Raw genomic sequence first — 26419 nt, forward strand, 5'->3', positions numbered from 1 at the left:
AAAGGTTTGAAGAGCCACAAATTAAAGATATAATACAAGAATATAGAAAGCTGCTACTTCCCCCAGCACCAAAGGTTTCCTTTACAATGGTTCTGCACCCCTTCCACTGGCAGAAGAAAGGGCGCAACAACAGGGTCAGTGCCAACACCAACTCAGTTTCAATTCTACTGGACAGAACAGCTACAGAGAAAAACACCGTCTCTAGAGTAGCATGTGCAAATTGATTCTTGTGTGAGGTCACTCGAACGAATCTTTCAATTTCCGCATTAGCATCAGACGTCATTTCTGGTTTGTTTTCACAGAACTCTCACCATGAAGCAGCATTTCATGAATAGACAATTAAAGGGGTGTGTAAAAAGCTCTATTTGTCCAAATTACCTTACATAAAATATGTTCAAAATAACATTTGGATTGGGAAAGTAAAGTTAAATAAAATAAATGTACTAGTGCGTACCTCTCCTGATCTCCACTGGGTTTGCGCCTTTACTTATTTTTTCAAATCCTTCCTTGGCAATGGAACGTGCTAGTACAGTTGCAGTGGTTGTTCCATCTCCGGCCTCTTCGTTTGTGTTATTTGCAACATCTTGTACTAGTTTAGCACCAATATTTTTATATTTATCTTTCAGATCGATTGCTTTGGCCACTGTGACACCATCTTTAGTCACCTTTGGACTTCCCCAGCTTTGTTCAATGATGACTGTCCTGCCCTGCAAAGAATAACAATTTTTTTTAAAATCCTATTCGATATATTTAAGGGAAGACCCAAAGGTTCATTTCATATCTATGCAAAATCCTAAAAATAAGAATATGCATGCTAAAAGGATTTACAATCCAGCCCAAGAGGCAGAAGCCTAAACCGCTACAGCATTATCCAAACTAAAATACACATTGCAAGAATGCAGAAAAGGGTATTTACCAACGTTCTCAGCAAACCCCAAGGTACACATTTGAGGCAAGGAGGAACCTGCATTACTTGGTAACAAGCAGCAAACCAATTTGAAAATCCACTTTTTAGTGGCAAAGCTATTGCTTAACATGGTAACCACTGTCGTGTATTGTGCAGTAGTGCCACATGCTACACAACACTCATGTAGGTAAGCCTCAGCAACTCTAGATAGGCAATACACTAAACTTAAGAGTTGGCAGAACGGGTTTATGAGTGACTTAATTCAGCAGCTAAACGCAGTTCAGGAAAAAAGAACTTTGAAAAAAAGAACCTTGAACATTGATCCCTACCAAATCAGACATGTGTTGTATAACTGTTTTTGCAATAAATTATTGAACTGTGTGTGTTCTTGTCACAGACCATTTAGTTTATGCACTATTTACCTTCACAGGAACAACCTCTGGAAGCCCATTGAGCATTGAGTTGCATTTCGTGCTTAAGGTTTTAAAATAAATAATATATACACACACACAATTAATATTTATCACATTCGTTTTTACATATTTGCATCCAGTGCTTTACTGAAAATTAGTTAAGATTCTACTAGCCCAAATATAGTATGAAATGGTCAATCACCAGCCCTTTTAGGAAAACAAATTACGGATAAGGGGCATGATGCAAACTAGGGTGATTTGGTTGTCAATAAATTCAGGGCGCCCGACTATTGGTAGTCTAATAAAACATTTAATCAGGAATAACCATACAAATGAAATATAGCAGACAGATTAGGTATCTGATCTTGGGAGCATAACAGCCATGTAGACCTTCAAAAAAGGAGACAGAATTACCAATTGTGGTAGAAGGGACGGAAAGAAAAATGGAATGTACTCTCAAACCGGCCCTGGGGGAACAGACAGTGCAGGTTGGTTACTAGTTTGTGTATACGAGTGTGTGTTGGATTTCAATAAAAATATTTTTCAAAGCGGGTGCCAGGAATAAATTACATATTTTCTGCATCATAAAGTAACACATTACACGGGGTCCGATAGAGGGGAGGGAGCTACTCTTCCGGTTAGTGGTCCAGTAGCGGTGCGGTCTAGTTGTTGTGACGCTGGCCAATATAAATCGAAACTGGGATGATTCCGATAGGGATGCTCTAAAATGTATCCTGTTGAACATAAGATCTCTGGTTAAGCACAGTACAGAGTGTGCATTATTACTTGAGGAAACCAAAGCCAAAGTTGCTTTTCTCACAGAGACATGGACCGATAATTCTTCTGGTCCAGAACTGGTCAAGGCTACTCCGCCTGGGTTTTAATGCCTTACCCTTGATCTGCCTGTGAAAAAAAGGGGTAGGACTTGCAATTATCTACCACGAATCGCTCTCACTAACCTCGGTTCCTGTTTCCAATCTGAGTTGTGAGGCTTTAGCGTTTAATATTCACGCAGATAATCGCAGAACTCTTAGGGGCATACTAGTATATCGCCCACCAGGATCTAAAAGTGGGTTTTTAGACTAGGTGGGGTCATTAATAGAAGAAGGAATGAGTTTAGAATCCTACTTTGTGTTGGGCGATTTTAACTTCTACCTTGAAGATTCCATTAATTCCGACACGATTCGGTTAGAACAAATCATGGAGGCCTCACACAACTGGTGGAGCCTTCCACGCATGAGAAAGGCCATACACTGGATGGTATTTTTTCTAACAACAAGGACATAGTGAATATTTCAGATTTCCCGATTTCATGGTCAGATCACTGTGCCATTCAGTTCGAATTGAATAACTATTGGGCTCACCCAATTACTACAAAACCGATTCAAGAGATTGCCACCAGGGCCTGGGCAAAATTAGACATTGCGAACTTTGAAAATGATCTCTTAAATTAATTGGTGAACCCTCCCCCCCCGATGTGGATGCGGCAACAGAGATGTAAAATGATTGGCTAACTAAGGCCAGTGATGCACTAATTCCTATAAAAAAATGGATCCCCAAACGAGCCTTACCCACTGCTCCTTGGTACTCAGACGAACTTAAAGCCAAGAAGCTGGTGTGTAAACAATCCGAAAGGGCATGGCGTAAATACTATAATGAAGAGGCCAAGATAAAATATAAAACTTGCATCATAGACTATAAACATCTATTGCTAGCAGTAAAGGATTACTACTCTAAGCAAATTGGGTTGGCTAAATCCGATGTTACAGAACTTTTTAAAACGATTATTAAATTATGTACCCCCACCACTGCTATAAGTTATGCCCACTCTGAATTTTGTAATGAAATAGCATGTTTTTTAAAACAAAAAATTGATAATATTTTTGTATCTTTCTCCGAGGCGAAAAAAGCAAATTAGCACTAAAGTAATAGATACGGAAAACTGTGGAGCCCTATTGTCATTTAATAGGTTTACTCCTTTGGAGAGGAAAGATCAAGTCAAGTCATAAAAATTTGTATAGCGCACTACATACCCAGAGGGTTTCAAGGCGCTTGGGAGGGGAGGAGGATTATTTGTCAAATATCCACGTTTTAAGCTGCTTTCTGAACGCTAGGTGGTTCTGGGTGAGGCGAAGGTAAGCGGGGAGTGAGTTCCATGTCTTAGCAGCCAGGTATGAAAAGGATCTGCCTCCCATGGTGGTCTTGTTAATGCGAGGTACCGTGGCGAGGGCTTGGCCGGAAGAACGTAGTTGGCGGGAGAGGGTGTAGAAGGACAGTCGAGAGTTGAGGCAATCTGGTCCGATGTCGTAGAGTGATTTGTGTGCGTGGGTAAGCAGACGGAAAGTGATCCTCTTATTGACGGGTAGCCAGTGGAGGTCTTTAAGGTGACCAGAGATGTGTTTGTTGCGTGGGATGTCTAATATGAGCCTGGCTGAGGCGTTTTGGATTCGTTGGAGTTTCTTCTGGAGTTTAGCGGTGGTGCCTGCGTAGAGGGTGTTTCCGTAGTCCAGTCGGCTCGTGACCAGAGCGTGGGTGACTGTTTTCCTTGTTTCGGAGGGGATCCAGCGAAATGTTTTTCTGAGCATGCGAAGAATGTTGAAGCAGGAAGAGGATACGGCGCTGACTTGTCTGTTCATTGAGAGTGAGGAGTCCAGGATGACGCCAAGGTTCCGTGCGTGGTCTGTCGGGATGGGTGCTTTTCCAAGGGCTTCCGGCCACCAAGAGTCGTCCCATGCAGAGGGGGATGTACCTAAGATGAGGACTTCTGTTTTGTCTGAGTTCAGTTTCAGACGGCTTTGTTTCATCCATTCAGCAACTTCTTTCATTCCTTCGTGTAGGTTAGTTTTGGCGGTGCTGGGGTCCTTGGTGAGAGAAAGGATCAGTTGGGTGTCGTCCGCGTAAGAGATGATGTTGAGGTTGTGTTGGCGTGCGATGGCCGCGAGGGGGCTCATGTATACGTTGAAGAGGGTGGGACTGAGTGAGGATCCTTGGGGTACGCCGCAAATGACTTCAGAGGCCTCGGACTTGAATGGAGGAAGGCGGACTCTCTGGGTTCTTCCGGTGAGGAACGAGGTGATCCATTCAAGTGCTTTTCCTTGAATTCCGATGTTATTGAGGCGTTGTAGAAGGGTGCTGTGGCAGACTGTATCGAATGCTGCCGAGAGGTCGAGGAGGATGAGGGCGACTGTGTCTCCATTGTCCAGTAGAGTTCGAATGTCGTCTGTTGCTGCGATGAGGGCGGTCTCAGTGCTGTGTTTTGCTCGGAAGCCAGATTGTGAGGGGTCGAGGGATTTGTTGGTTTCGAGGAAGGCGGCGAGCTGGTTGTTGACGGCTTTCTCGATGACTTTGGCCGGGAATGGAAGAAGCGAGATGGGGGCGGTAATTTTTGAGTTCGGTGGGGTCCGCTGTTGGTTTTTTCAGAAGGGCGGTGAGTTCAGCGTGTTTCCAGTCTTCAGGGAAGGTAGCGGAGTTGAAGGAGCAGTTGATGACGTCTCGGAGGTGCGGTGCTATGACGGAGTCTGCTTTGTTGAAGATGTGGTGAGGGCATGGGTCTGTGGGGGATCCTGAGTGGATGGAGTTCATCAGGCGGATGGTGTCCTCAGTGGAGATTGGGTTCCAAGCGTTAAGGGTGTTCGCGGGGGGAAGAGGGTCGGCAGATGGTAGGGTGGGTTGGTTTCCGGGTGGGTTGTCAAAGCTGTTGTGGATGTCTGCAATCTTGTTGTGGAAAAAAGAGGCTAGGGAGTCGCAGAGGGTTTGAGAGGGGGTGATGTCGTTGGAGTTGGCTGAGGGATTGGAAAATTCCTTGACGATGTTGAAAAGTTCCTTGCTGTTGTGGGCGTTGTTGTCAAGTCGATCCTTGAATGCTGTTTTCTTGGCTTTTCGGATTAGTTGGTGGTGAGTGCGGGTGGCGCTTTTGAAGGCGTCCTTGGTGTTGGTGGTTGGGTCTTTTTTCCAGGCCTTTGAGGGAGCGGCAGAGTTTCTTGGACTTCTTGAGATCGTCGTTGAACCATGAGGCCTTCTTGCTGCCAGGTTTGCTTTGACGTTTTTTCAGTGGAGCTAAGGTGTTGGCGGTGTTGGATAACCATAGGGTGAGGTTGGCGGCGGCTTCGTTGGCGTTAGAAGAGAGGGCTGGGGAGGTTCGAAGGAGCGATGCGGAGATTTGGTCCGTGGTTATTTTCTTCCAGTTTCTTTGCAGGATAGGTTGAGAGTGGTTGATGGGTTTCGGCTTGTTGTAGGTGAAGTGAACGCAGCTGTGGTCGGTCCATAGGAGATCCGTAGTGTGGCTGAAGGAGACATGATTGCTGGATGTGAAGATGGGGTCTAGTGTGTGACCTGCGATGTGGGTGGGGGAAGTGACTAGTTGTTTAAGTCCTAGGTTGGCGAGGTTGTCCAAGAGGGTGGTGGTGTTGCGGTCGTTGATCTTTTCAAGGTGAAAGTTGAGGTCTCCCAGAAGGATGTAGTCTTTGGAGGGGAGCGCGTGTGGAGTGACGAAGTCCGCGATGTCTTCACTGAATTTTGCGCGGGGTCCTGGTGGTCTGTAGAGGAGGGTGCCTCTGAGTGTGGTCTTGGGGTCGATGTGGATCTGGAAGTGAAGGTGTTCAGAGTTGGCGAGGTTGGCGTCAGAGCTGGTTGAGATGCGGATTGATTTCTTATGGACGATAGCGATTCCTCCTCCTGTGTGGCTGGTACGGTCTTTGCGGGTGATTTTGTAGTCTTCAGGGATGGCAATGGTAATGTCTGGTGCGGAGGAGGCATTCATCCATGTTTCCGTAAGGAAGGCGACGTCTGGAGAGAAGGTGTCTAGTAGGTTCCATAGGTCAATGGCGTGCCTGTGCACCGAACGAGTGTTGAGAAGGATGCATTGTAGGTGGTTGGGATCGGGATTCTGTGGTGTGGTCGTGGCGGAGATGTTGTCGGTGCCGCTGAATCTGCAGGAGTAGCAGGAGAAAGGTCCATGGGTGTGTCCAGGGGCGGCTTGGACGCAGGTGGGGGCGCGACCGGGGTCAAGGGCTAGGAGGGAGGCGGCATCATAGGTAATGCGGGGGGGCTGGGGAGCGCGAGGGGCAGGGAGTCTGGCGCTGGGCGCGGTCCAGGCGCGGACGGGCGTAGACGGGCTTACCTTTGGCGCACCTTCGGCGTGTCCGAAGCGCGTGGACGCTGCGCGTGGAGGCATTGGCCATAAATGGAGGGTGGGGGGGGGGCGGAGCGTGGGAGGGTCAGCAGCTGGGAGGCGGTAGCGGGGAGGAGGGGCGGGTCAGGGAGCTGCTACAGACAAAATGGAGGGTCAAAGGGAAGGTGAGGTAGGGGCAGCAAATGGACCAGCGCTCCTACTGTTCTGTTAAAGCGCCACAAAGTCCCTCGCACAGCGCTATTAAGATACAGAGGCTCTTGGAAGGCAATCGAGTCAATTTCAGGGGTAGCGTTGCAGTGTCCACAGTGCCTTATGAAGACAAGCAAGTCAATTACCAAGCTCCTCGCGTAGCGCTATAAAATACAGAGGCTCTTGGAAGGCAATCGAGCCGATTTCTGAATAAAGGTAACGATACCAAATGGAGTCATTCAGCAGCGTCCACAGTGCGTGAGACCACCGGGGGAGGAAGGGAGCGACCGTTTAGGAACAAGTCCGGGCGCTCAAAATACTTAACATGATTAAATCCGGAGCACCCAGCGACCCTTGTCCTGTACGAATAATAAAACAAATTCCTGAAACCATAAGCACAGCATTAACTCCACTACTGAATGCTTTTATGACCGCAGGTGTATTCCCTAATGTATGGAAAAAGACATCTGTTCTTCCCTTTCTAAAGAAGAAGAATTTGGACCCTAAGGACCCCAATAATTATAGACCAATTTCTAGGCTCCCTTTCCCGGCTAAGATACTGGAAAAGGTCATGAATTCCCAACTTCGTGATTTTATTCATCTCAATAACTCTCTGGATATATCACAACATGGCTTCAGAGCCTACCATAGTACCGAGCTGGCTCTGTTAAAGTTTACAGAGGAAATTCGAGAAGCGGTGGGTAGAGGAGGACAGGCGGTATGCGTCCTATTGGATCTATCCGCGGCTTTCGACACGGTCCATCACGAAATACTGATGGACCGGTTGTCGGAAGTTGGTGTCAAAGGGTCTGCATGGAAGCTCATACAATCCTTCCTATCCGATAGGCTGCAGACCGTTGTTCTTGATGGGATGTCCTCTGAACCTTTTACACTTCCATGTGGGGTGCCACAAGGTTCATCACTTAGTCCAACCTTATTTAATATTTATGTGGCACCACTCGCGGAAGTAATTAATTAGGTCCTTTGACTTTCAGCTCACCTCCTACGCAGATGATACTCAGATTGTGTTATCACTGACAGAGGGAGCTGAAATGGAAACTGGGTCCCGTTTTCATGATTGCATGAGGGCAATATCAACCTGGATGTCTTCTAACTGCCTAAAATTAAATTCCTCTAAGACCGAGGTCTTGAAATTTGGCAACAATCCTCGGGTCTGAACCCCAGAGTGGTGGCCTGAGGAGCTTGGCAAATGCCCTGAACCCGTTAGGAAAGCTAAGAATCTTGGGGTCCTGGTGGACACTAGGCTCACTATGGGAGACCAGGAAAGCATGGTGTCCGCAGCCTGCTTTATGGTTTTACGGGTAATTAGGAAAAACAAGGCTTTTCTTACTAAGAATAAATGGGAGGACAGCTCTCATACTGTCACGCTTGGACTATTGTAATTGCCTATTCCTGAATGTTCAAGAACACCTGAATAGGCTTCAACTGGTCCAGAATGCAGCGGCAAGATTGCTGACTGAGACTTCTAAGTTTGTTTCTGTTAGAAGCGAACTGAAAAAACTACACTGGCTCCCAGTGAGACTCAGTACTCGCTTTAAAGCTCTTTGCGCTGTCTTTAAGGCAGTTATTGGAATAGGTCCAGAGTTCCTTAGACGTAAGCTGCAATGGTATATTCCAGGCAGGAACCTAAGATCTTCAAGTGCTCAGCAAGTACAAGTGGCCTCCTTTAAAAAAAAAAACTGGGGAGGCAGAGGTTTCATTGTCTGTGCATCCAGAGCCTGGAATGACTTGCCGTTCATGCTTAGGAATGCCCTGGACCTCCTGTCCTTCCGTAAGGACTTGACAACTCTGCTCTTCTCTCAATAAATCTATTCTGCTTCTCAGGCAGTCAGCACCTAGCGCCAGGACACCCTCGGGTAACAGTGTGCTCTACAAAAATAAACAACATAACATAACACATTATCGTTCATGTGTAGGAAAAAGAGTTGGGAGGCACTCAGAATAAGGTTCCAGTATAATGTTCACGAGGGACCCCAAGCTTGGTCATTAGGTACCGAAATGGGCCCAGAAACTGCTAATGTAAAACATCGATATGAAGGGTGATCAATTGAAAACGTAAAAAGTCAAGAATGTTCAGCCCAGGTACCAAGGGTCTGAAATGCTGCACATAAAAGACTTTTTATAAGGCATAGCCAGAATTTAAGATGAAAAACTAAACAATGCGTAGGACGGACTAAAGACTGAAAATGTCTTTTGAGAGCACTAGAATGCATAAGTTATGAGCCCAGTCTGATTCGTTTTTTTTTAACCCCTTCCACGCTCATGACGAGCTGAGCTCGTCATGAGTTACGCCTCTCGTACGCTCACGTCATGTAACGCGGGTTTTTAAAAACCGCCGCGCACAGCGGGAAAACCGCTAGCGCGCATGCAGTTAAACTCAAGGACTACACCTCAATTTCTTTTACAAAGGGCTGTCCTTTCAAGCTAGCTAATGAGTGATGCTTTTAGCTTTACTGTTCATGATCACAGCTTGGCTCAGATTCAAGCGATAAACCCAGGATGAGTTATGATAATGGTCTACTCATTTCAGACTGAGGTGGCTAGCTGTGTTGGCAGAGATCAATACTTCAGGGATACAGCAATGTGTACTTGTACACGAAGAGAGGCCACAATCTCGCTCTCCACAGTGACAGTGTACCTAATCACCATAATTGGGGACCATTGCCTCATGCGTGGGGCATGTGAAAAAGCTGTTGTTGCCTAAATAAATCAATAAGTTACTTACACCCACAAGGAAAACATACTATTCTGGACCATTCCCACAAATAAGTAAAACCGTAACTTTCTCTCACTCATCAGAACTACAATTAGACACGGTGTAACGAGAATTCCATTCCATTACTCCTCAAAAACAGAAAGCCATTTCCCACAGTGACCAGAACACCAAGTTAAACCATTCAAACCGAATATAATTGTAAAATAAATTAATAGAGACTGTGCATTCAATCTCCAACTCCACTCTGCAGGAAAGTGCCCTCTCTGTTGCCCCCTAACTTTTTGCCAGATGCCTGATGCAATTTGACTGAGTGTGCCCTGGGTCCCTGCCATTCAGGTTCCCAGGGCCTGTGTTCCTTCCTTAACCTGTATCATTGTTTCCACAATTGGCACAACTCTGGCCTATCTGGAAGTCCTTTGTAAAGGGTACCTATGGTTCCAAGGGAATGGTAGCCAGGGAAGGGCCTCTGAGGACTGCAGCATGTATGCCACCCTCAGAGCTCTCACAACAAACATGCAACACTGCCATTGCAGCCTACGTGTTGTGGTGCAGCTAAAAGTGAAGAGTTGATATGCCATGCCTGCCCAGCACTGTATGAGGCCTAGGTAAGTCACCATTAAGACAGGGGGGCCTATATCTTTAATGTGAGTACCTAAATGCATGAGCAGAAAAGTCCCTATAATATTTATGGCTATTCTTAGATATTATAAGTGCCCAGTAAAGCCATACTGAGTATATTGACTGGAAACTGGCCATTACGAGTTTCCCAGCACCACTATGGCTTTACCGAATCCTGGGATGTTCGATATCAAACAGCTCAGGATTATAAACCTGCACTGATTCCAGTGTTAGATGATTCCCTGCACTCAGGGGTCCCTTCTAGAGGGGATCCCCTGAACTAAAACAACAATTTGTGGGTTCCCGACTAGTGAACACCAGCCCAACACCACAAGACAAGTTTCTGTAACCCTGGGGTGGGAGCCTTTGCTCCATGTGCCCAGAAACGAAGCCTTTCCTGGGCAGAAGTGTTCACACCTCCTCCAGGACAGGAGGAGCCATCTGTGGCAGGGGAGCTTCAGAGGCCTTGCCGTCTTTGCAACGCAACCAACAGCCTCTCCTGCTATCAGGAGCAGGTCCCCCTTCCTGTCTCACCCTATTTTCGATAGGAATACAGGTGATAAAAATCAGGACAGCCCGGAAGGTGTGCCCACCTCGGCCAACCATCACCATCTAGTGGCTGGGTCCAAAAAGGTCTCCTTGAAGTATCATCTCTCTTTATTTTTCCTCGTGGGTGTCAACCATTTGAACTCAAACCCCTTCTTGTTTGACATCAGACATTTGCCCCGGAAATCCCTCAACATAGTCGCCATCTACAGATTCTTTTTTCTTCCTCTGGATGGCTGTAAACGTGAGTGAAGTTTGTAAAGTTGCCTCTTTTACTGGAGGTGGGTGGGTCACATGTGAATCTAGAAATTCGAGTAGCAAAACTAGTCCTACCAGAAAGTAACCATTTAGTTTTTGCAGTGGGTATCTTCTGGATTCATGTGCAGTGCATGGATTACAGAGCAGGTTTTTATTATGTGGGTTGGTACGGTTCTTTTGAGTGTATTTCTAAACAAATGTTTCAGTACTCTTTGTACCACTTCGGCTTCTCTCTGTTGATCTGAATGTCCACGCAGGAGTGTTTCGTGATGGTATGTTTTGATGACCATGTAGCTGTGGGGCAAATGTTCTCCGCTGCTATATTGCCTAAGAAGGCTTATGTTGCTCCTTCCCACCCGTCCCCCCCCCTCCTCCCTCCAGCTGAATACGCCTTTGACTTATCTGTCAAGGTTACTACTCCCCCTGCCTTGTGACAATATTGTATTGTCTGTACTATCAACCTTGCAAATGTCCTTTTCTAGCAGATGCGAAGAACAGGTTACCTTTCCTGATGTCCTTTGTTCTCTCCAAATAGTACACAACTGCCCTTCGTACATCTAACGTGTGCAATGCTCCGCTTACGTTTTAGATGTTGGAAAAAAGATTGAAGGTGTATTGCTTGGCTAACATTGAATTTTGAAAACACCTTTGGGGCAAATCTTGGGTTTGTTCTGATGATCACCTTGTCCCTATGTATCATTAGGTACAGCTTTTGAGTGGCGAGTGCTTGTATCTCACTCTCAGCGAAGTCATAGCTATGAGGAAGGCAGTTTTGAGGGTTAAAAATTGCATTTCTGCATTGGTTCAGAGTGACATAAGCTGTATGAACATCACATTCAAGTTCCATGTAGGTACTGGCACGCTTCTTGGGATTGCTATTATTTTCACCCCTTCTAGAAAGCGCTTCACCACTGGTGTGGTGAAGAAACTTCTACCCAGTTTGTACGCTACAATGGCTGCCACGTGGATTTTGATAAGGGCATAGGAGAGTGGTTTGCCCAGTAGATGTGTCGGGTCTCTAATCCCTGTGGTCTCCTGTAAAGTCTGTTTTTCCCTAGGTGCTTTATACCATTGTTGGAACTTCTTCCATTTGGTGCAGTAGCATTTTCTTGTTGGTGGTCTTGCCTCCCTTAAGATCTCCATGTCAATCTTGTCAACTTGAGGTACCCAAATTTTAAGTCCTTAAGAGCCATGCTGCCAGGTTGAGAATATTTGTTTCAGAGTGCCACACTTGTATCATGAAGAGGTCTCGGTGTGCTGGGAGTGGGGGTGAGGGGGGGGGGGGGGGGGGGGGAGTGCTGCCCCTGCGATATTTCCATGAGGTCTAAGAATCATGTCTGTCAAGCCCATTGATGGGTTATCAGGATCAGGTTAACTGGTTCCTGTCTGCACTTTTGGATTACCTCAGTTATCACTTGAATCGGTGGAAAGGCATAAGCAAACCTCCCCGACTAATTTAGCGACAGGATGTTTCCCAGCAACTTTGGGTTGTAGAACCTGGATGTGAAGTTTAGGAATTTGACGTTCTTGTGGGTTACGAATAGGTCTACTCGAGAGGCCCCACAGATCTGGAAGATGTCTGGTTTTAAATTTTCACTTGCGAATGGCGTTTCCCTTCCTGCTTAACCTGTCTGCTTCAGAGTTTTCCTTTCCTGGTAGGTGTAATGCTACTATTGATACTGTGTTTGCTCTTGCCCTTCTCCATATGTCCTGAGCCATGGTTGATAGCGGGTAGGATCATGTCCCACCTGGTTTGTTCAAGTAGCGCATTCTCGTTGGGTTGTCAGAGTCAAGAATGTCCATCCTGTCACAAGTTTCTTTAAACTCCTTCGGTGCTAGAAAACACATTTTTATATCCACACATTTGTGTGTTGCACTGCTTGAGGTTCCAGTTAACCAGGACGTTCAGCTTGCCCATATGAGCTCCCTATCGCATGAGGGATGAATCTGTTGTGGTGGGAGTTTGCGATTTGAATGGTTTGCCCACTGCTAGCGTTTTGCAGTTCCACCATTGCATCTCTTCCTAAACCTGGTCTGTAACAGCCACTAGATCAGCTCAACTCCCGGTTGACTGTGACCTTTGCTGCTGGAACCATTATTGTATTGGTCTCATGTGTTATCTTTCATTTGGGACCAGGGGACTACAGGAAACCATTGTGCCCATCATTTCCCCCACTGCTCATCAGACGTTACCCCTTCTGGTAATGGTGACTCTGCTCTATGATTGCTTTGATCCTCTTGTCTACGGATCTCGTTTTTGGTGTTTGGTAATCCAAGATTGCCCCCAAAAATGTTTGAGATGACTGCTCGTAGTGTATGGAGAAACCTAGTGAGTCTAAGGTCTTATCACTGTGTTGATGTTCTTTCTGCATGGACAGCTTGGCTTTGCTTTCACCAGACAGTCTTCTAAGTAAGACTAGAAATATACTCCCTGACCCTTAGGTGCGCTGCTACTGCAGCTAAGCATTTCGTGAACACTTTGTGCTGATTTTATTCCACTTAGTAACATCTTGAATTGGTAGTGTGTCTTAATCACCACAAATCTGAGAAACTGTCTGTGACATGTGTTCACTGGTATGTGCAGATAGGCGCCCTTGAGGTTTATGATTGCCATGTAGTTAACTTCCTCTATCAGAGGAATGACTTACTGCAAGGCTGTCATATTGAAGTTTTGCGTTTTTATGAACTTATTCAATTACCTCAGGTTCAATATTGGTACCAAGAAGTAGTTTGAGTAAACCCCGGAGTCTGAAGCAAAGTGAAGCACTACATGCTTACACTAGAGGGTGGTAGGAGTTAGCAACTCCGATACAGTATTACAGAGTAAGAACCGATGATAGATTTTCAAAAGGAAAATGGTGATAATTTAGAGATCAGGAAATAGAGTTGTTATAATGCTCTACAATGAAAATAACGAGTGCTTGCATTTCTGGATTCATAAAAGTACCACAGACGTTTTATTTATATTTCACCCAAGCACTCAATGTTATATTACAGTGGCCCTGTTCCCAAGGTTATTCTCTGGAGCTATACTTTGGAAACTATGGCGTCAGCTTTTTTCCTAAAGCACTTATTAAAAGTTCATCAATACTACAGTCAATATGACATAGGTACAAGACATGTATGATACAATGTAGCAGTCATACTAGGATACATTTGGCCCTGTGTTTCAATGGATGCGTGCAATGCATGATCTCACTTGGCAGAGAACTCAGCAGCGGAGTTTATAGGAAAAAAAGAGGTGTGCTCCTCAGCACAAAAACCTGCCATCCAAAAAACCTTAAGCTTTTCTGTATCCAAGACAATATAACACAGCAAAGTCAAAAACTTTACATGAAATATTATACAAAGCAAGTTGCAGTGATAATCAGTGATTGATTGTTACCCCTATTAAGGTGCACAAATTTTAAATGTATTTAAAAAAATAAAAATAAAAAACTGTTTCAAACCTTTTTGGAAGAGAAACGTAGTAGATCAGCACCTACAATGGCTACCTCTTCATTTATTTTTTTTGAGTGCCCTTATCTTAAAACCTAACGGTTGAAACTGTTCAGAGGTGTTAACTCCCAGCAGACCTACTGTTTCACAAGTCTCACTTGGCAACTGGACCTCAGGATAAGTCAGCAAGTTAGACTAAAAATGTTGATATACGCCCCCCCACAGCCAGGATCCACAGGGATGCAAATACAGGAATCCTATGGGTGGATGCAGACAATGGAGGATTAACCAGTTCACTGGAGGCAAAATATATCTTCAGTTCCTCGACCCAAGCAATGCATAACTGGGTCTTCCTTATCAAAGCCAGAAAGTCTGCATGGGCCTCACAGCTCCTGGGAAGTGTTGGTTCTTTGAACCATCAACACAGATTCTCTGGTCATGTACTACTTGTACATTAGACCCAGTGCAGGTCTTTGTGGGATCAGGACAGCTTCACTCCATTGAGGAACCATTCTGCCCAGCCCCCCCCCCCCCCACCCCACCGCGACAGCAGATAACAGATAAGCTCCTATTCTCTCAGCAGATCACTAAAGAAAGGTTTCTTCAAAGGCGTCCAGGCTTTGCCTTTAGCCTGTGTATAAAACTAAAGCCAGGAGGTTCAGATGCAGGTAATGTGTTGTGTCTGTGCTGTTGCAGGAGTACAGTATTGTCTGGGAGTCACAAGAATGTATCAATTACTGATGCAATGAGTGGTATTTATTCTATTTAAGTGACCATGGCAGGAAGACTGGGGAAAACGCAAGTGCTGCTTTCTGTAGAAGTTTGTTGTGAATAAGCTTCCCGAGCTAAAAGTCCAAAATCAAACCAGTCTGTGCTGGCTATGTAAAAGTGGACTGCTCGCAGAAGCTGTTGCAACAGAAAACAACTGTTGCCAGACATACATCAAAGAAAAGGGGAAAGAAAGAATGTTACTCGTGCTGGAGAAATCCACTCAAAAGTATGGAATGGGAAGCTGTACCACTTAACAAGTAAGATGGGTTTGAGGGTGCATCTACGAACACAGGGTGTGTAAACTGCCTTGTCCACCACAAACAATGGACAGTCAAAAGGCCACCTTATTGGCACGCACTGTCCCAAACAGATACCACAATTCCCTCATGTTACTGAGAAATACACAGAAACAATACACCTACCTACAAGGTATACCCAGTTTCCCCACGGGGGTACAGGTAAAAAAATTAAAAAATAAAATAAAATCAAAGACACACCTTGTGCTCTGGAGTACTACCATGTCGTCATAGACCAGGGAACCCAAAGGTGTGCCAGGGACCATTGGTGTAGTTATTTATAGAGGAACAAAAAGGTCTTTGCAGAAGGAATATTTACAACAATGTACACAGACATTAAATAACTTCTATAACAACTTTAAATAGAATCAAGTAATGCATGAATTTGATTAAAAAAAATACATGGAGTGGGAAACAAACATGACAACGAACTATTAGATTAACAGAACTCAGGCCTGCGATTCTGCGACCTTTAGAAGACTTAGCTGACCGGAGCTGCAGGAGGGAGACGCTCACTGCAGTTGTTGCCTCCCTACCGCTCTGATAGCTATTTGAGTACCGAACTTAGCTGCTGCAGAATTCAGCCCGACTAGGTTAAGACTAATTGACACATGCGGCTACCTTAGCCTAGCGATCCAGTTTTTCGTCACCTTGATAATTAATTCATGACCCTCTCAATCCCACAAGGCCTCATCTGAACCGACCATCCTCCTGGACACCGATCTGCTCACGCCGTGATCGCACATCACTGGTCGGTAAGGACCATCTATATGCCCCTTCCGAGTGCCCATAAAGCTCAAGTACATTAAATGTCTGCTCATAACTTTGCATTCGTTCCTCCCTAATTTGACCGGTTCTACTGGACGCCAGAACAGATTCCCACGCGGCAGCACTTAGCTTGGGCATTGCAATTTTGCTTGCATTGCCCCCAATCGATTGTTCTCCTTTCACAGGTCAGCACCCTATTCCTGTAGTCCTGTTATAGTGACCCGTTCACTTCACGCACACAGCTGGGCATATTAATCACGATTGGGCATGTTCCACCGCTGCAAGGAGCAGTTCTCGGACCTTCATAATCTTTGGATGCAAGTAAGTCTTCCATGTAGGTGCATGGCAAGAGAGGCCGCCGTTTTTCATCTTAATTATTTTACTATTGATTTTCTTCTCTTTCTTCCACACCCGCGTTTTGTACTCCTTTTGTTTTCTTCTTTTCTTCTCGTGAATTTCTTTATGAACAGGCATTTTTCTTCTCTCAGGCATATATTTTAAGTCCTGATGGTGGTCCCCATATTTAAAGAGGGATCGAAACGTCATCCACATAGAGTACCATGACTATTGTAAATGTTCTTTATTTTGCTAAGAAAAGCATTGGTACCCTATAAAAAAATAAGTGCCACTAACTCTTTATGATTATGTGTGGAATTACTCTGTATATGTTTGAGTTATGTTAATCTAAGTCTGTTGTCCTGCTTGCTTCCCACTCCTCATGTGTTTGTTTTCTCAATATTTATTACATTCATGCATCACTTGATTCTATTTAAAGTTATTATAGAAATGATTTGATTTCTATTTTCATTTATGTAAATATTTTTTCGGAAAAGACGTTTCGAGTAGTATATCAGACCACTGGCTAAGATAAGGTAGCCACTATTGCGGCTTCCCTCTCCGACTGTTTTAAGGGCTATGCTTTGCTGATAAATACTATAAACGTGTGAATCACTTACATGGTGCCTATTGCACTGAAGGATAACCGGGCGAATCAGAGAAATAAAAATGTTCAGAGCAGGGCGTTGCAGCGTTTATAAGACGCGCACAAGAATGTCATCTCAACAAGAGAACAAGAACTGCACTAGTGAAAAGTAGTGAGACCTGTAGACTGAGGCGATAATGATTACGAGGAACGAGAGAGGGGCTGCATTCATGCATTTTTGCCGTATCACTGAAGAACAGTAGCAGATGAAAAACACTTTAATGGATGGGTTAAAGTGCACTGCACTCATCTAAATTATGTTTGCTTGGAGTATCCAAAAGTAATCGCTTGTCTCCAGGTTTACTTTTGCCGGTTACGTGTATGGCCACAATTCATTTTAGATCTAAACCATGAAAATCACTAAAAAGTTTGAACAAGTTTTAAAAGGTCTTCCCTGAAAACACCCATTACAAAGTTAACGTTAAAGCGCTATGCACTGACATTTCAAAAACAGATTATAAAATGCGGTTAAGTACATGAACATACCTTTGGTCCCATTGTAACGGCCACAGCATCTGCCAACAAGTCCACACCTTGGAGCATCAAGGCCCTAGCCTCGGCACCAAACTTGACATCTTTCGCATAGGAGCGTGTGAGGTGAGGAGCCAGTGCTCTGGATACTGGGCGCATTTGGCGCAGGACTGATGGTAAACGCAGCATTTCTGCAAACGGTTAACAAAAATATTGTAAGTACTACATGTTTACAACAGGACATGAGCATCTACTGCGATAACTTACTCAAGCGTACATGACAATGTTTATTTGTACAACATTTTACTGTTAAAAATGTTTAAATGTTAAAAACGTGCCCGTGCCAAAAAAGTGTCGTAAAGTAACGATCATACCTATATACTGCGGCACCTGCATTTGTCCACGGAGGGAATTACTTACTTGAATTATTTTAATACTATAATACAAAGTGGAAACTATACATTCGAAAAAACAGTGAAACGTATCGCATTGGCGCTTGGTCAAGTTTGCACAGATAAACTACTACTCGAGCTTTGACTGGGCGCTTAAAAGCAAGAGAGGGGTAATATTCAGCAATACTCGCACTGTGAGTCGCTCCGCCCAATAGACCATGGACATGTGCCTTCCATCAAGACACGTGACAAGGTCAAACAGAACTAATGCAGTATAGAACGGACTAGGGGGGCGTGACCAAATCAAGTAACCCTGGGGGGCAATGACAGCCCCTCAGATGAAAGAACCGTGGACAGCTTCTAATCAGCAACGCCGATAGGGAGTCAATTTCACAATCTTTTTGTTTGAGGAGAGCATCGCAGTTTTGCTTTAAAAAAATCTTATTTACATAAGGTGCTTTAGCAGTCAAGCTGTCCAACGATAGCTGGTTTGATTTAAACAAGATCCTGTGCATCACCTTCCGTGCAAACAACATCGACTCCCAAAAGTACGTTAACAAGCGGATTTATAAATCGCGGTACCTAACCACCTGAAATGTGCACGACTTAATGTCTGCGTGGTTTTGAAATGCTCGGACACACGAATGTTTTGATAATTTGCAAGGGTGTCGATTTTATACTACGGCGCATTACCTGTAAACATTCTCTTCATCAGTTCAAAGGGTTTTCAATTACCCCCCCCCCCCCCCCCCACCACCAAGTGGAGCTCCTGTTTAAGTGTTATATCTAAGTATCTTAATACGATAATCTTATACAAGCACGTCAATCAAACAAAGAAATGAACGCATCTTCAATCTTCATCTTTTACTATCTCGGTTACCAAATACACACGATCTGAAGTATCAAGAAACGTTAATAAAATTCCAAGGATAACTTACTGCGTTGGACTTTTCCTGCTATGTATTAATAATTCCTGCCTATATCATCGCTACTTGGTTTTTATCAGTAACCTCAAATTATATCATATATACAACGAGGGCTGCACACGCCTGTCAATACTTACCTTAGCTGGAGGCGCGGACTGACAGGGCAAGAACCTAAGATGAAGTGTAGAGTATCGCTGGGTGCAGAGACCTCTATACCCGGCTCAACGCACATGTGCCGTGCCACCCGGCAACGAGCATGATCTAGCCCGACCTTGGCCAATGGGGCACGTGACTCCTCCTACCTAGCCAAATCGCCATCTTAGAGTGAAAGTTAGTCCTGCTGAAGTGATAGCAAGAATTGTTTTTAAAACAAATATGAACTTTACTTTCTTGGAGAAAAATATTATACGTCATAAAAAATAAACAGTGAACTGAGCGACAAATAACTATAAATTTACATTTGTTTAAACATATACGTAAAACAGGAACCCAATGCCTGGTCTGTAGTCCTACTTTATTTTCCAAGATAAAGTACACGCCGTTGTTCAAAATCAAATACATTTTGTACACTAGGCGTTGTCAATGCATCTACTTTAATCAGTCAAATAAAACAGCAGAACAATTACATGTACTGGACGCGCAGCCAGCCTTCGACATCACCCACTAATGACGCAAATGCCCTAGTCCATCAGAAGAATAGACGAGTCCATCAGATAGCTTTATTTAACGGCGCAAGCCATGTTGGGTATAGTACTTCAATAGACCCTCTCACAGTATACCTTAGCCTCAATGTTAGCCAAACAAGGCTGCTCTTGGAAACCTTGTTGCGTAGTCTAGTTGTCTTGCGGTAAATGTCAAAAAGAGGCTTCCTCATTGCCATGAGGTTATACGTTATGCCGGGTCCGGGGCTTCGAACTCGAGAATCTTCTGGAAGTCTCGCGTGTGCCAAGGTCAGAGGCGATGTTGCGAAATTCTTGGAGTTCGTGGCACCGCGCCTTGTGAAACGAGCCTCTGTTAACTGTATTAAAAGCACGAGCAACCTGACTCTGTGCACGTAGTATTAGTCGCAAATTGGTAGCAAAAATCAAGCAGTTTTCTGTAAATTAAATACCGGCATACGTGACCTCTAACCTCGCGGGTAGGAGAGCGCATGCGCACTGGGTACACACGTGTTGTCTTGTAGCGCAACTCTGATCACTGTGTGCAGGGGTCGAGACGCTGTAGCAGCACCATGGTAAGTGTCCTTGATTTCGTGTGTTCTTAATGCTTTTTTCTTTAATTTTGTTTTGTGTGCCTGATCAATTCGGTTCGACGAACAGCGTACTTTTCTCAAGAGCTGCCTAAATATTTTATGCACATTGTATTCTATTGTAGAAGGTTAGAAAATGTTACCACCAAAGTCACCTTTCCAGTTCTGTGCTCAGCGACGAAGTAACCATTGTATGGCTGATCATCTGTGCCGAATGTTTGCCTTTTTTAAATATCGTGGTGGATTGTCCCCATGATCTCTACGCACTACATTGTTCCTTTAGAATGCAGTGGCACTCCGTTAATTTTCTTCAGGTCATGTGATCCAACAACATAGTTTCCAAGGTTTCAGATTGCTTATGTGTGACATTTTCATAATTTTAGTGCAATTAGTAGTGACGTTCCGGGGCTATGAGTGACACATTCTCATGAGCAAAATTAAGCAATGAAAATGAGCAAAACATATCCGAAAATACACCAATTCGAACAACGAGACACCAAGACGATCTTACAACAGCTGGCAAGTTTTCAGCTTGCTTATGTGTGACATTTACAGAATTTTTGTGTGCCTATGTGCGATGAGCATATAAACACATTTTTAGGCTCCCCAAGTTGGCCAAATCTGGCTAGAATATCTGCTTACAAAACAGACACTTGCTAGGCCAGCGGCGTTGGTAAAGCTGTTATAACTTGCGGACAGCAGCAGGAGAAAACACTCTGGCAAATCTAGTCAGGACTAAAATTAACTTGCAAAGGGGCAACTGTGCTTACAATACCTTTTTAGAAAGCAGCATTACGATGCTTGATCTGGGTGACCTTTGGAACTCTAATATCTCTGGGCAAATCTTTAAGAAGCTTGTAAATAAATCTACAAAATTGCAAAGTTGAATAGCAGACAAAGATACCTTGTCAAAACGTCGCCACGGGTGGCTGGTGTTGAAATCATATTCCACTTTAAGGGAATCAGCCCTGCTAGCTGCGTCTTACCACCGGAAAGATCAGTCGTTTTTTGGCCCTAAGATTTGGAGAAATACCCATGTTAGACCTCATGCCAAAATGGAGGATGCCCGGTCAAAGTGAAGACCAGTTTTGCCGTCTGCCATCAGGGGCCTGAATCTCTGCTTCACATCGTCTGTGTTTGTCCCTCGTTGATGGTTCAACAAAGAGTTCTGTTAAGACAGGATTTCCTTGAACGGGGAATTCGGTCCTGCAGGCATGCACTCGTGGAGTCCATGGACCCAATCAACACCATGCTGAACATTAGACTTACTCAGTTATTGATCTGTTTTAATAAAATTATTAACTAATAGGATATGTGATGTGTAATCTGGAGGTGGTCCCTGAATGTAATCCCAAATTGTGATAACTTGGAAACCCTTAACGTTAACCAAACATGCACAGTAACTGTGACGGACGGGCTGCTAGGGTCTGAAACTAGCTGTTCCCTATCCCATTAGACTCCGATAACTTACTTTATTTCTGTACTTTTAAAAATGTGAATATTTGTATGATTGTTTTAATAGTGGGTTTCACAGACTATCTGGCACCGTATTCATACCTTTTTTAGCACCGCTAATAGGCTTTTTAATTATATATATTATTGTACTTAGACATTTTAGTTATCTGTGCAAAAAGCTTGCTTTTTTATACATTAGGGTAACAAATGATTCCGGTTTAGTCACTTTTTATCTAACATAGATAAGTGTTGGTATCCTGACTAAAATTTCCAGGAAGGAAAGTTGAAGAAAGCGAACGGTATGTAGCGTGAAGACTCGAGGTTGTACTAGCTGTATGACATCTGTTTTACATCCATTTCATTTTTATTCGTTACGTACTTTTTAACCGTGTGATTTTGTTTATGGTTTTAATTGACAACTGAACTATGTGCGACATTTAATTTCTCTTGTGTGACAATTAAAGTATCGCTTTTAGAAGTGCAGTGTAATTAGATACATGTCGCAAAGTAGACCCTTCGGTCCGTTGTAAACGAAAAGTACTGCTGCAATGCTCCGGAAATGTTATGCTCTTTCCTAAATACAAAGTGTTCCTCCTGTTAAAAAGCCAGGACTTGCAGGAGTTAATAACCCTAGAAACTGGCCTGGCAGCTATGTTACGGATTTAACACTTATCTTTGCCCACCACCTCACATAGTTGCAGTTTCAAATTAAGTAATTGTTAAGAAAGCTAGGACTTACCGAAGTTGTCATATGGACTGCGTCACATAAATCTTGCCAGAAACTTAAGGGCCAGTAGCATAAGTGGGAAACTGTTGCAGTTAGTAGTAGTGTATTAAAAATTATAATGTATGGAAACGGTTGTTAAGTGAGCAATCAAAATGCTTTGTAGACTATACTGCCACACTTCAGAGTCTGGCAAAAGCGTTTGAAACTTGTCTGTTGTGTTTATTATGCTCATTCCTCTTAATGATGACAACTGTTTGGGTGGGGAATAAGGGAGTACGTTGAGGTCTGTTCTGGTAGGATGTCAATTATGTTTAGCGTTGGTTTAGCTGACCTCCATATTCAAGCACTCCTCTCTCTCCTATTTGTCACTCCCAGCCAGCTGCTCCTCACCCAAGGACACATACTGTCACAGGACTTAAAACCTTTTTTTTTTTAGGAAAAAGAGCTGTGACTTTTGATCCACTATGTAAGTTCTTCCAAATAATGCTTTCTATAGCTGCACAGTTCTACCTAAGAAATATATAAAGCTTACCATCTTGGCTCACAGCGGTCAGCCAGAAGTATTTTTTTTCATGAATATGAAGTGATAAGGTACAAATGCAGGAAAACTAGTATATTTGTGTTAGAATAAAACGTGGTGAGCATAAGCAAGCCAGAGCGTGACCAGTTGTATTGTGTTAATTATTCTTACAGTGCCTCCTTGCATATTCAGGAGATCAAAGGAGCTATAAAGTGTGACTAATGCATTGTAGTGCAGGAATGCAGCCACCAGCACTAAAATGCGCTGCTCGGCTATGGAGCGTGCATACCTCCCGGTGGCTAAGGGAGGCTTGGGGATACCTCACCTGAGGCGCCACCATCAGGTGGCACAATTAAGATTTCTAGTGGAGTGGCAACCTCCACTCGCGGAGAAACATTGGTGCTTCCTGGACCAGGCTGTTGCTGGTATTCATATCTGGAAGATACCCTGGCTTCTGTGTAAGAACCGCCTATCAGGAGTGTACATTTCCGCGATAGTCAGGGCCACAAATTGGGCCTGGGACAAACTGAGTGTAGTGTTCCTAAGGGTCTATCCACTCCGATCTCCCCCATACCCTGATCATAGGGAATGCAGATTTTCTTCCGGCTATGCTTGGTTCAACATATTAACGGTGGCAAGAGGTCCATTGTAAGCGTATTGGGGACCTCTTTGATGAACTGGAACCACAGGACTTCTCGCGGATCCAACGAGAATTAGGGCTCCCAGACCCGGAGCGGTGGCGATATGCAGCTGACTACCACTGGATGACTCAACCGGAGATACGCCCCCACACAAGCAGACCCCATACATCATTTGAGTGCTGGCTATTGGCGCCTGCTGTGAGATGTCTTTCATTTTTTAAAACATTTCTGCTCACCCCCCCCCTACTCTCTCCAGCCAGAACAAGATAGGCGGCAGAATGTGAATGTTCACGGATAAGGAATGGACTGACATCTTGCATCGGGCCCGTATGTCGGCCTCTTGTGCAGCCGGAGGGTAAATCCTCCTTAAGCTAGTGCATTACTGGTGCTACACAGCTTCCCGGCTGTCTAGGTGGAAACAGGGATGTGAAGGCAAATATTGAGACACTACGGTCACTCCGGCACATTATCTCACTTGCTATGACACTGCCCCAAACTGCATCAGTACTGGGCAGAGATACTTGCGGATATAGACCAAATGTTTGAGACTGGACTGCATCGCTTTCCTAGCTACATCCTACTAGCGCTCCCCGATGTTTTGACATACCCACTCCAATCTCCCAGAGGGAGGGACATTACTTTGCAAAACAAGCCTTGCTGTCAAGATGGGAACTGATTCCACACCCACCCATTCAGACTGGATACACAAACTCTGTGATCTGTTAAGTATGGAAAAGCTAACTGCAGTAGTAAATCATTTGCTCCCTAAATTTGAGAATACGTGGGTTCCCTGTTTAAAATATTTATTCAACACTTTCCGTGAACTCGCCTGCCTAATATACTTACAAATTCTACGCCTTACAGCTGGCATACAACCCGACACTTAAACTGTAGCATGGGTGGAGCGGGGCGATACAGACGTCCTCACATAGCAAACTGGCATCATTTGTAATGTTTCATGTTTTCTTTCTTTAAAGTTAAACAGTTTTCTCCCCCCCCCCCCCGTCTCCGGCCACTGGATGTAGGCGAATGATATGTACTCCTTTTTCTTTCTTCTCCAATAATAAAAATTGATACAACCCTAAAATGCACTACTCTAATTCCTGATGTGTGGCACTTGGCAGGGCTGCATTACTATTCCCATGCCGCAAGGCGGGCGTGTTACCTTTGCTCATTAATGTGGCTCAATATATAGGCAAGTCTTCCAAACCTCACTTGAAATGATTCAGGAATTTTTAGAATTGGCAATGAAACACCTGGCCTCTGCCCCAGATCCAACCAAATATTCATTTTCTTTGGAAAAATTATTTTGACAGATTTCTCATACTGCCTGTCAACTTGTCGGATCCATCTCTTCCACGGGTTCCCCGCCACTTATAAGTAAAATCAGTATCATCCTATACATAGTAGTGGTCTAGTGATGGGACTTGATCTCAGTACCCCTTCTTAAAGGTTCCAAGCACTTAACATTTAAGAAGTGTTTTTCACACTGCAAACCCCATGGATCTCTAGACCTAACACCCCATCTCACTGCTCCCATTTGCTGCCAAAGTCTTAGAGAAGGCCATCACCCTCCAACTCGCCGAACACCTGGGGAGAAACAACCTGCTCGACCCCTTCCATTCAGGATTCAGAGCCAACCACAGCATCAAGACTTCTCTGGTTGCAGACAACAACCTCACACTACTCGACAGAGGAGAATCAGCTGCCCTGATCCTTCTCGACCTCTCCGTAGCCTCCTCAATCAACTGCACCAGATCGGAATGAAGGACTGAAGGACGACACTGTTGGATCGATGGCATCATTTGTCACGGGTCGCACCCAAAAAATCCGGCTCCCGCCCTTCACCTCGCAGCCCAAGTGCACTATCTGTGGCGTCCCTCAAGGTTTGTTCCTCAACCCAGCCCTCTTCAACATCTATATGACACTGTTAGCGGACATAGTCAGAAACAATGACATCAACGTCATCTCATATGCTGATGAAACCCAGCTCGTCCTCTCGCTCTCAGTGGACCCCACCCTGACAAAAGCCAACTTCCACAACTGCATGAAGAACGTAGCAACCTAGATGAAGGACAACTGCCTGAAGCTCAAGACGGACAAAACCAAAGTGCTGATCTTCAGCAGACACAGCTCCCTCTGGAACAACTCCTGGTTGCCATTGGAAATTGGACCTAGGACCTAGTCCCATTCCGAAAGACCGCAACCTCTGCATCATCCTGGACTCTCCATGAAGCAACAGGTCAACGCCATCTCCTCAGCCTGCTTCCACACTCGCTGCATTCTCCATAACATCTTCAAATGGCTGCCCATCAGCACCAGGTAGACCGTGACGCAGGCCCACATCACCAGCCATCTGGACTTTGGCATTGCACTCTTTCCAAGCACTACCAGCAAAATCATGAGAAGACTCCAGACAGCAGCCGCCAGACTGATTCTCAACCTGTCCAAAAGGATCCACAACACCCAGCACCTGAGACATCCACTGGCTTCCCTATCCAGAAAAGATGCCAGTTCAATCTTCTGACCCACACCTACACAGCCATTCACTACCAAGGACCTGTATACATAAACCACCGCCTAAACTTCCACTGACCACCCAGAAACCTCCGCTCACCTTGCCCTCACATGGACGCTGCGCATCCACCGCTTCTGTGCCAGAAGATTGTCCTTCTCCCACCCGCCTCCAAGTCCTAGAACCCCCTTCACCTCCGAACAGCACCCTCATTGACAGACTTCAGGAAGTGACTCAAGTCCTGGCTCTTTGCCCGAAACCCGCAGCCCAGCGCCTGGATACCATCATGAGTGATAAGTCGAGCTATACAAGCACTGCAAGATTGATTGGAAGTGATTGCAGGTCAGAGAATAGCTGGGCAAATATTGAACACGTTGAGGTCTACCAAAATCAGTGCTAACCTACTGTCCTAACCGAAATAATGGAAGCAGGGCAAGACTCCTTTCACGATATTCTTTATTTTGCGGGG

The 26419-nt window shown here is 44.7% G+C and overlaps 2 protein-coding genes across 3 annotated transcripts in view; one reads left to right on the forward strand and one right to left on the reverse strand.

The window, feature by feature from the left end:
* The window catches only part of HSPD1 (heat shock protein family D (Hsp60) member 1), a 171373-nt gene extending 152254 nt beyond the window's left edge, over window positions 1–19119 (reverse strand). For both annotated transcript variants that reach the window (XR_013608662.1, XM_078680438.1), the window contains exons 1-3: window positions 18981–19119; window positions 17541–17716; window positions 455–707 (exon numbers count right to left, since the gene is read on the reverse strand). Coding sequence is in view for 1 of the 2 variants with exons in the window: in XM_078680438.1 (XP_078536564.1) it covers window positions 455–707; window positions 17541–17714 (427 nt within the window). In the remaining variant the exon portion in view is untranslated. The remainder of the gene's footprint in view (window positions 1–454; window positions 708–17540; window positions 17717–18980) is intronic.
* A 445-nt stretch (window positions 19120–19564) lies between these two features.
* HSPE1 (heat shock protein family E (Hsp10) member 1) overlaps window positions 19565–26419 on the forward strand; it is a 53069-nt gene continuing 46214 nt past the window's right edge. Inside the window, exon 1 of the mRNA XM_078680440.1 lies at window positions 19565–20077. Within this exon, the coding sequence (XP_078536566.1) occupies window positions 20075–20077 (3 nt within the window). The 5' untranslated portion in view covers window positions 19565–20074. The remainder of the gene's footprint in view (window positions 20078–26419) is intronic.

This window comes from Lissotriton helveticus, chromosome 3_1 (genome assembly GCF_964261635.1).
Source record: "Lissotriton helveticus chromosome 3_1, aLisHel1.1, whole genome shotgun sequence".
Taxonomy (NCBI): Eukaryota; Metazoa; Chordata; class Amphibia; order Caudata; family Salamandridae; genus Lissotriton; species Lissotriton helveticus.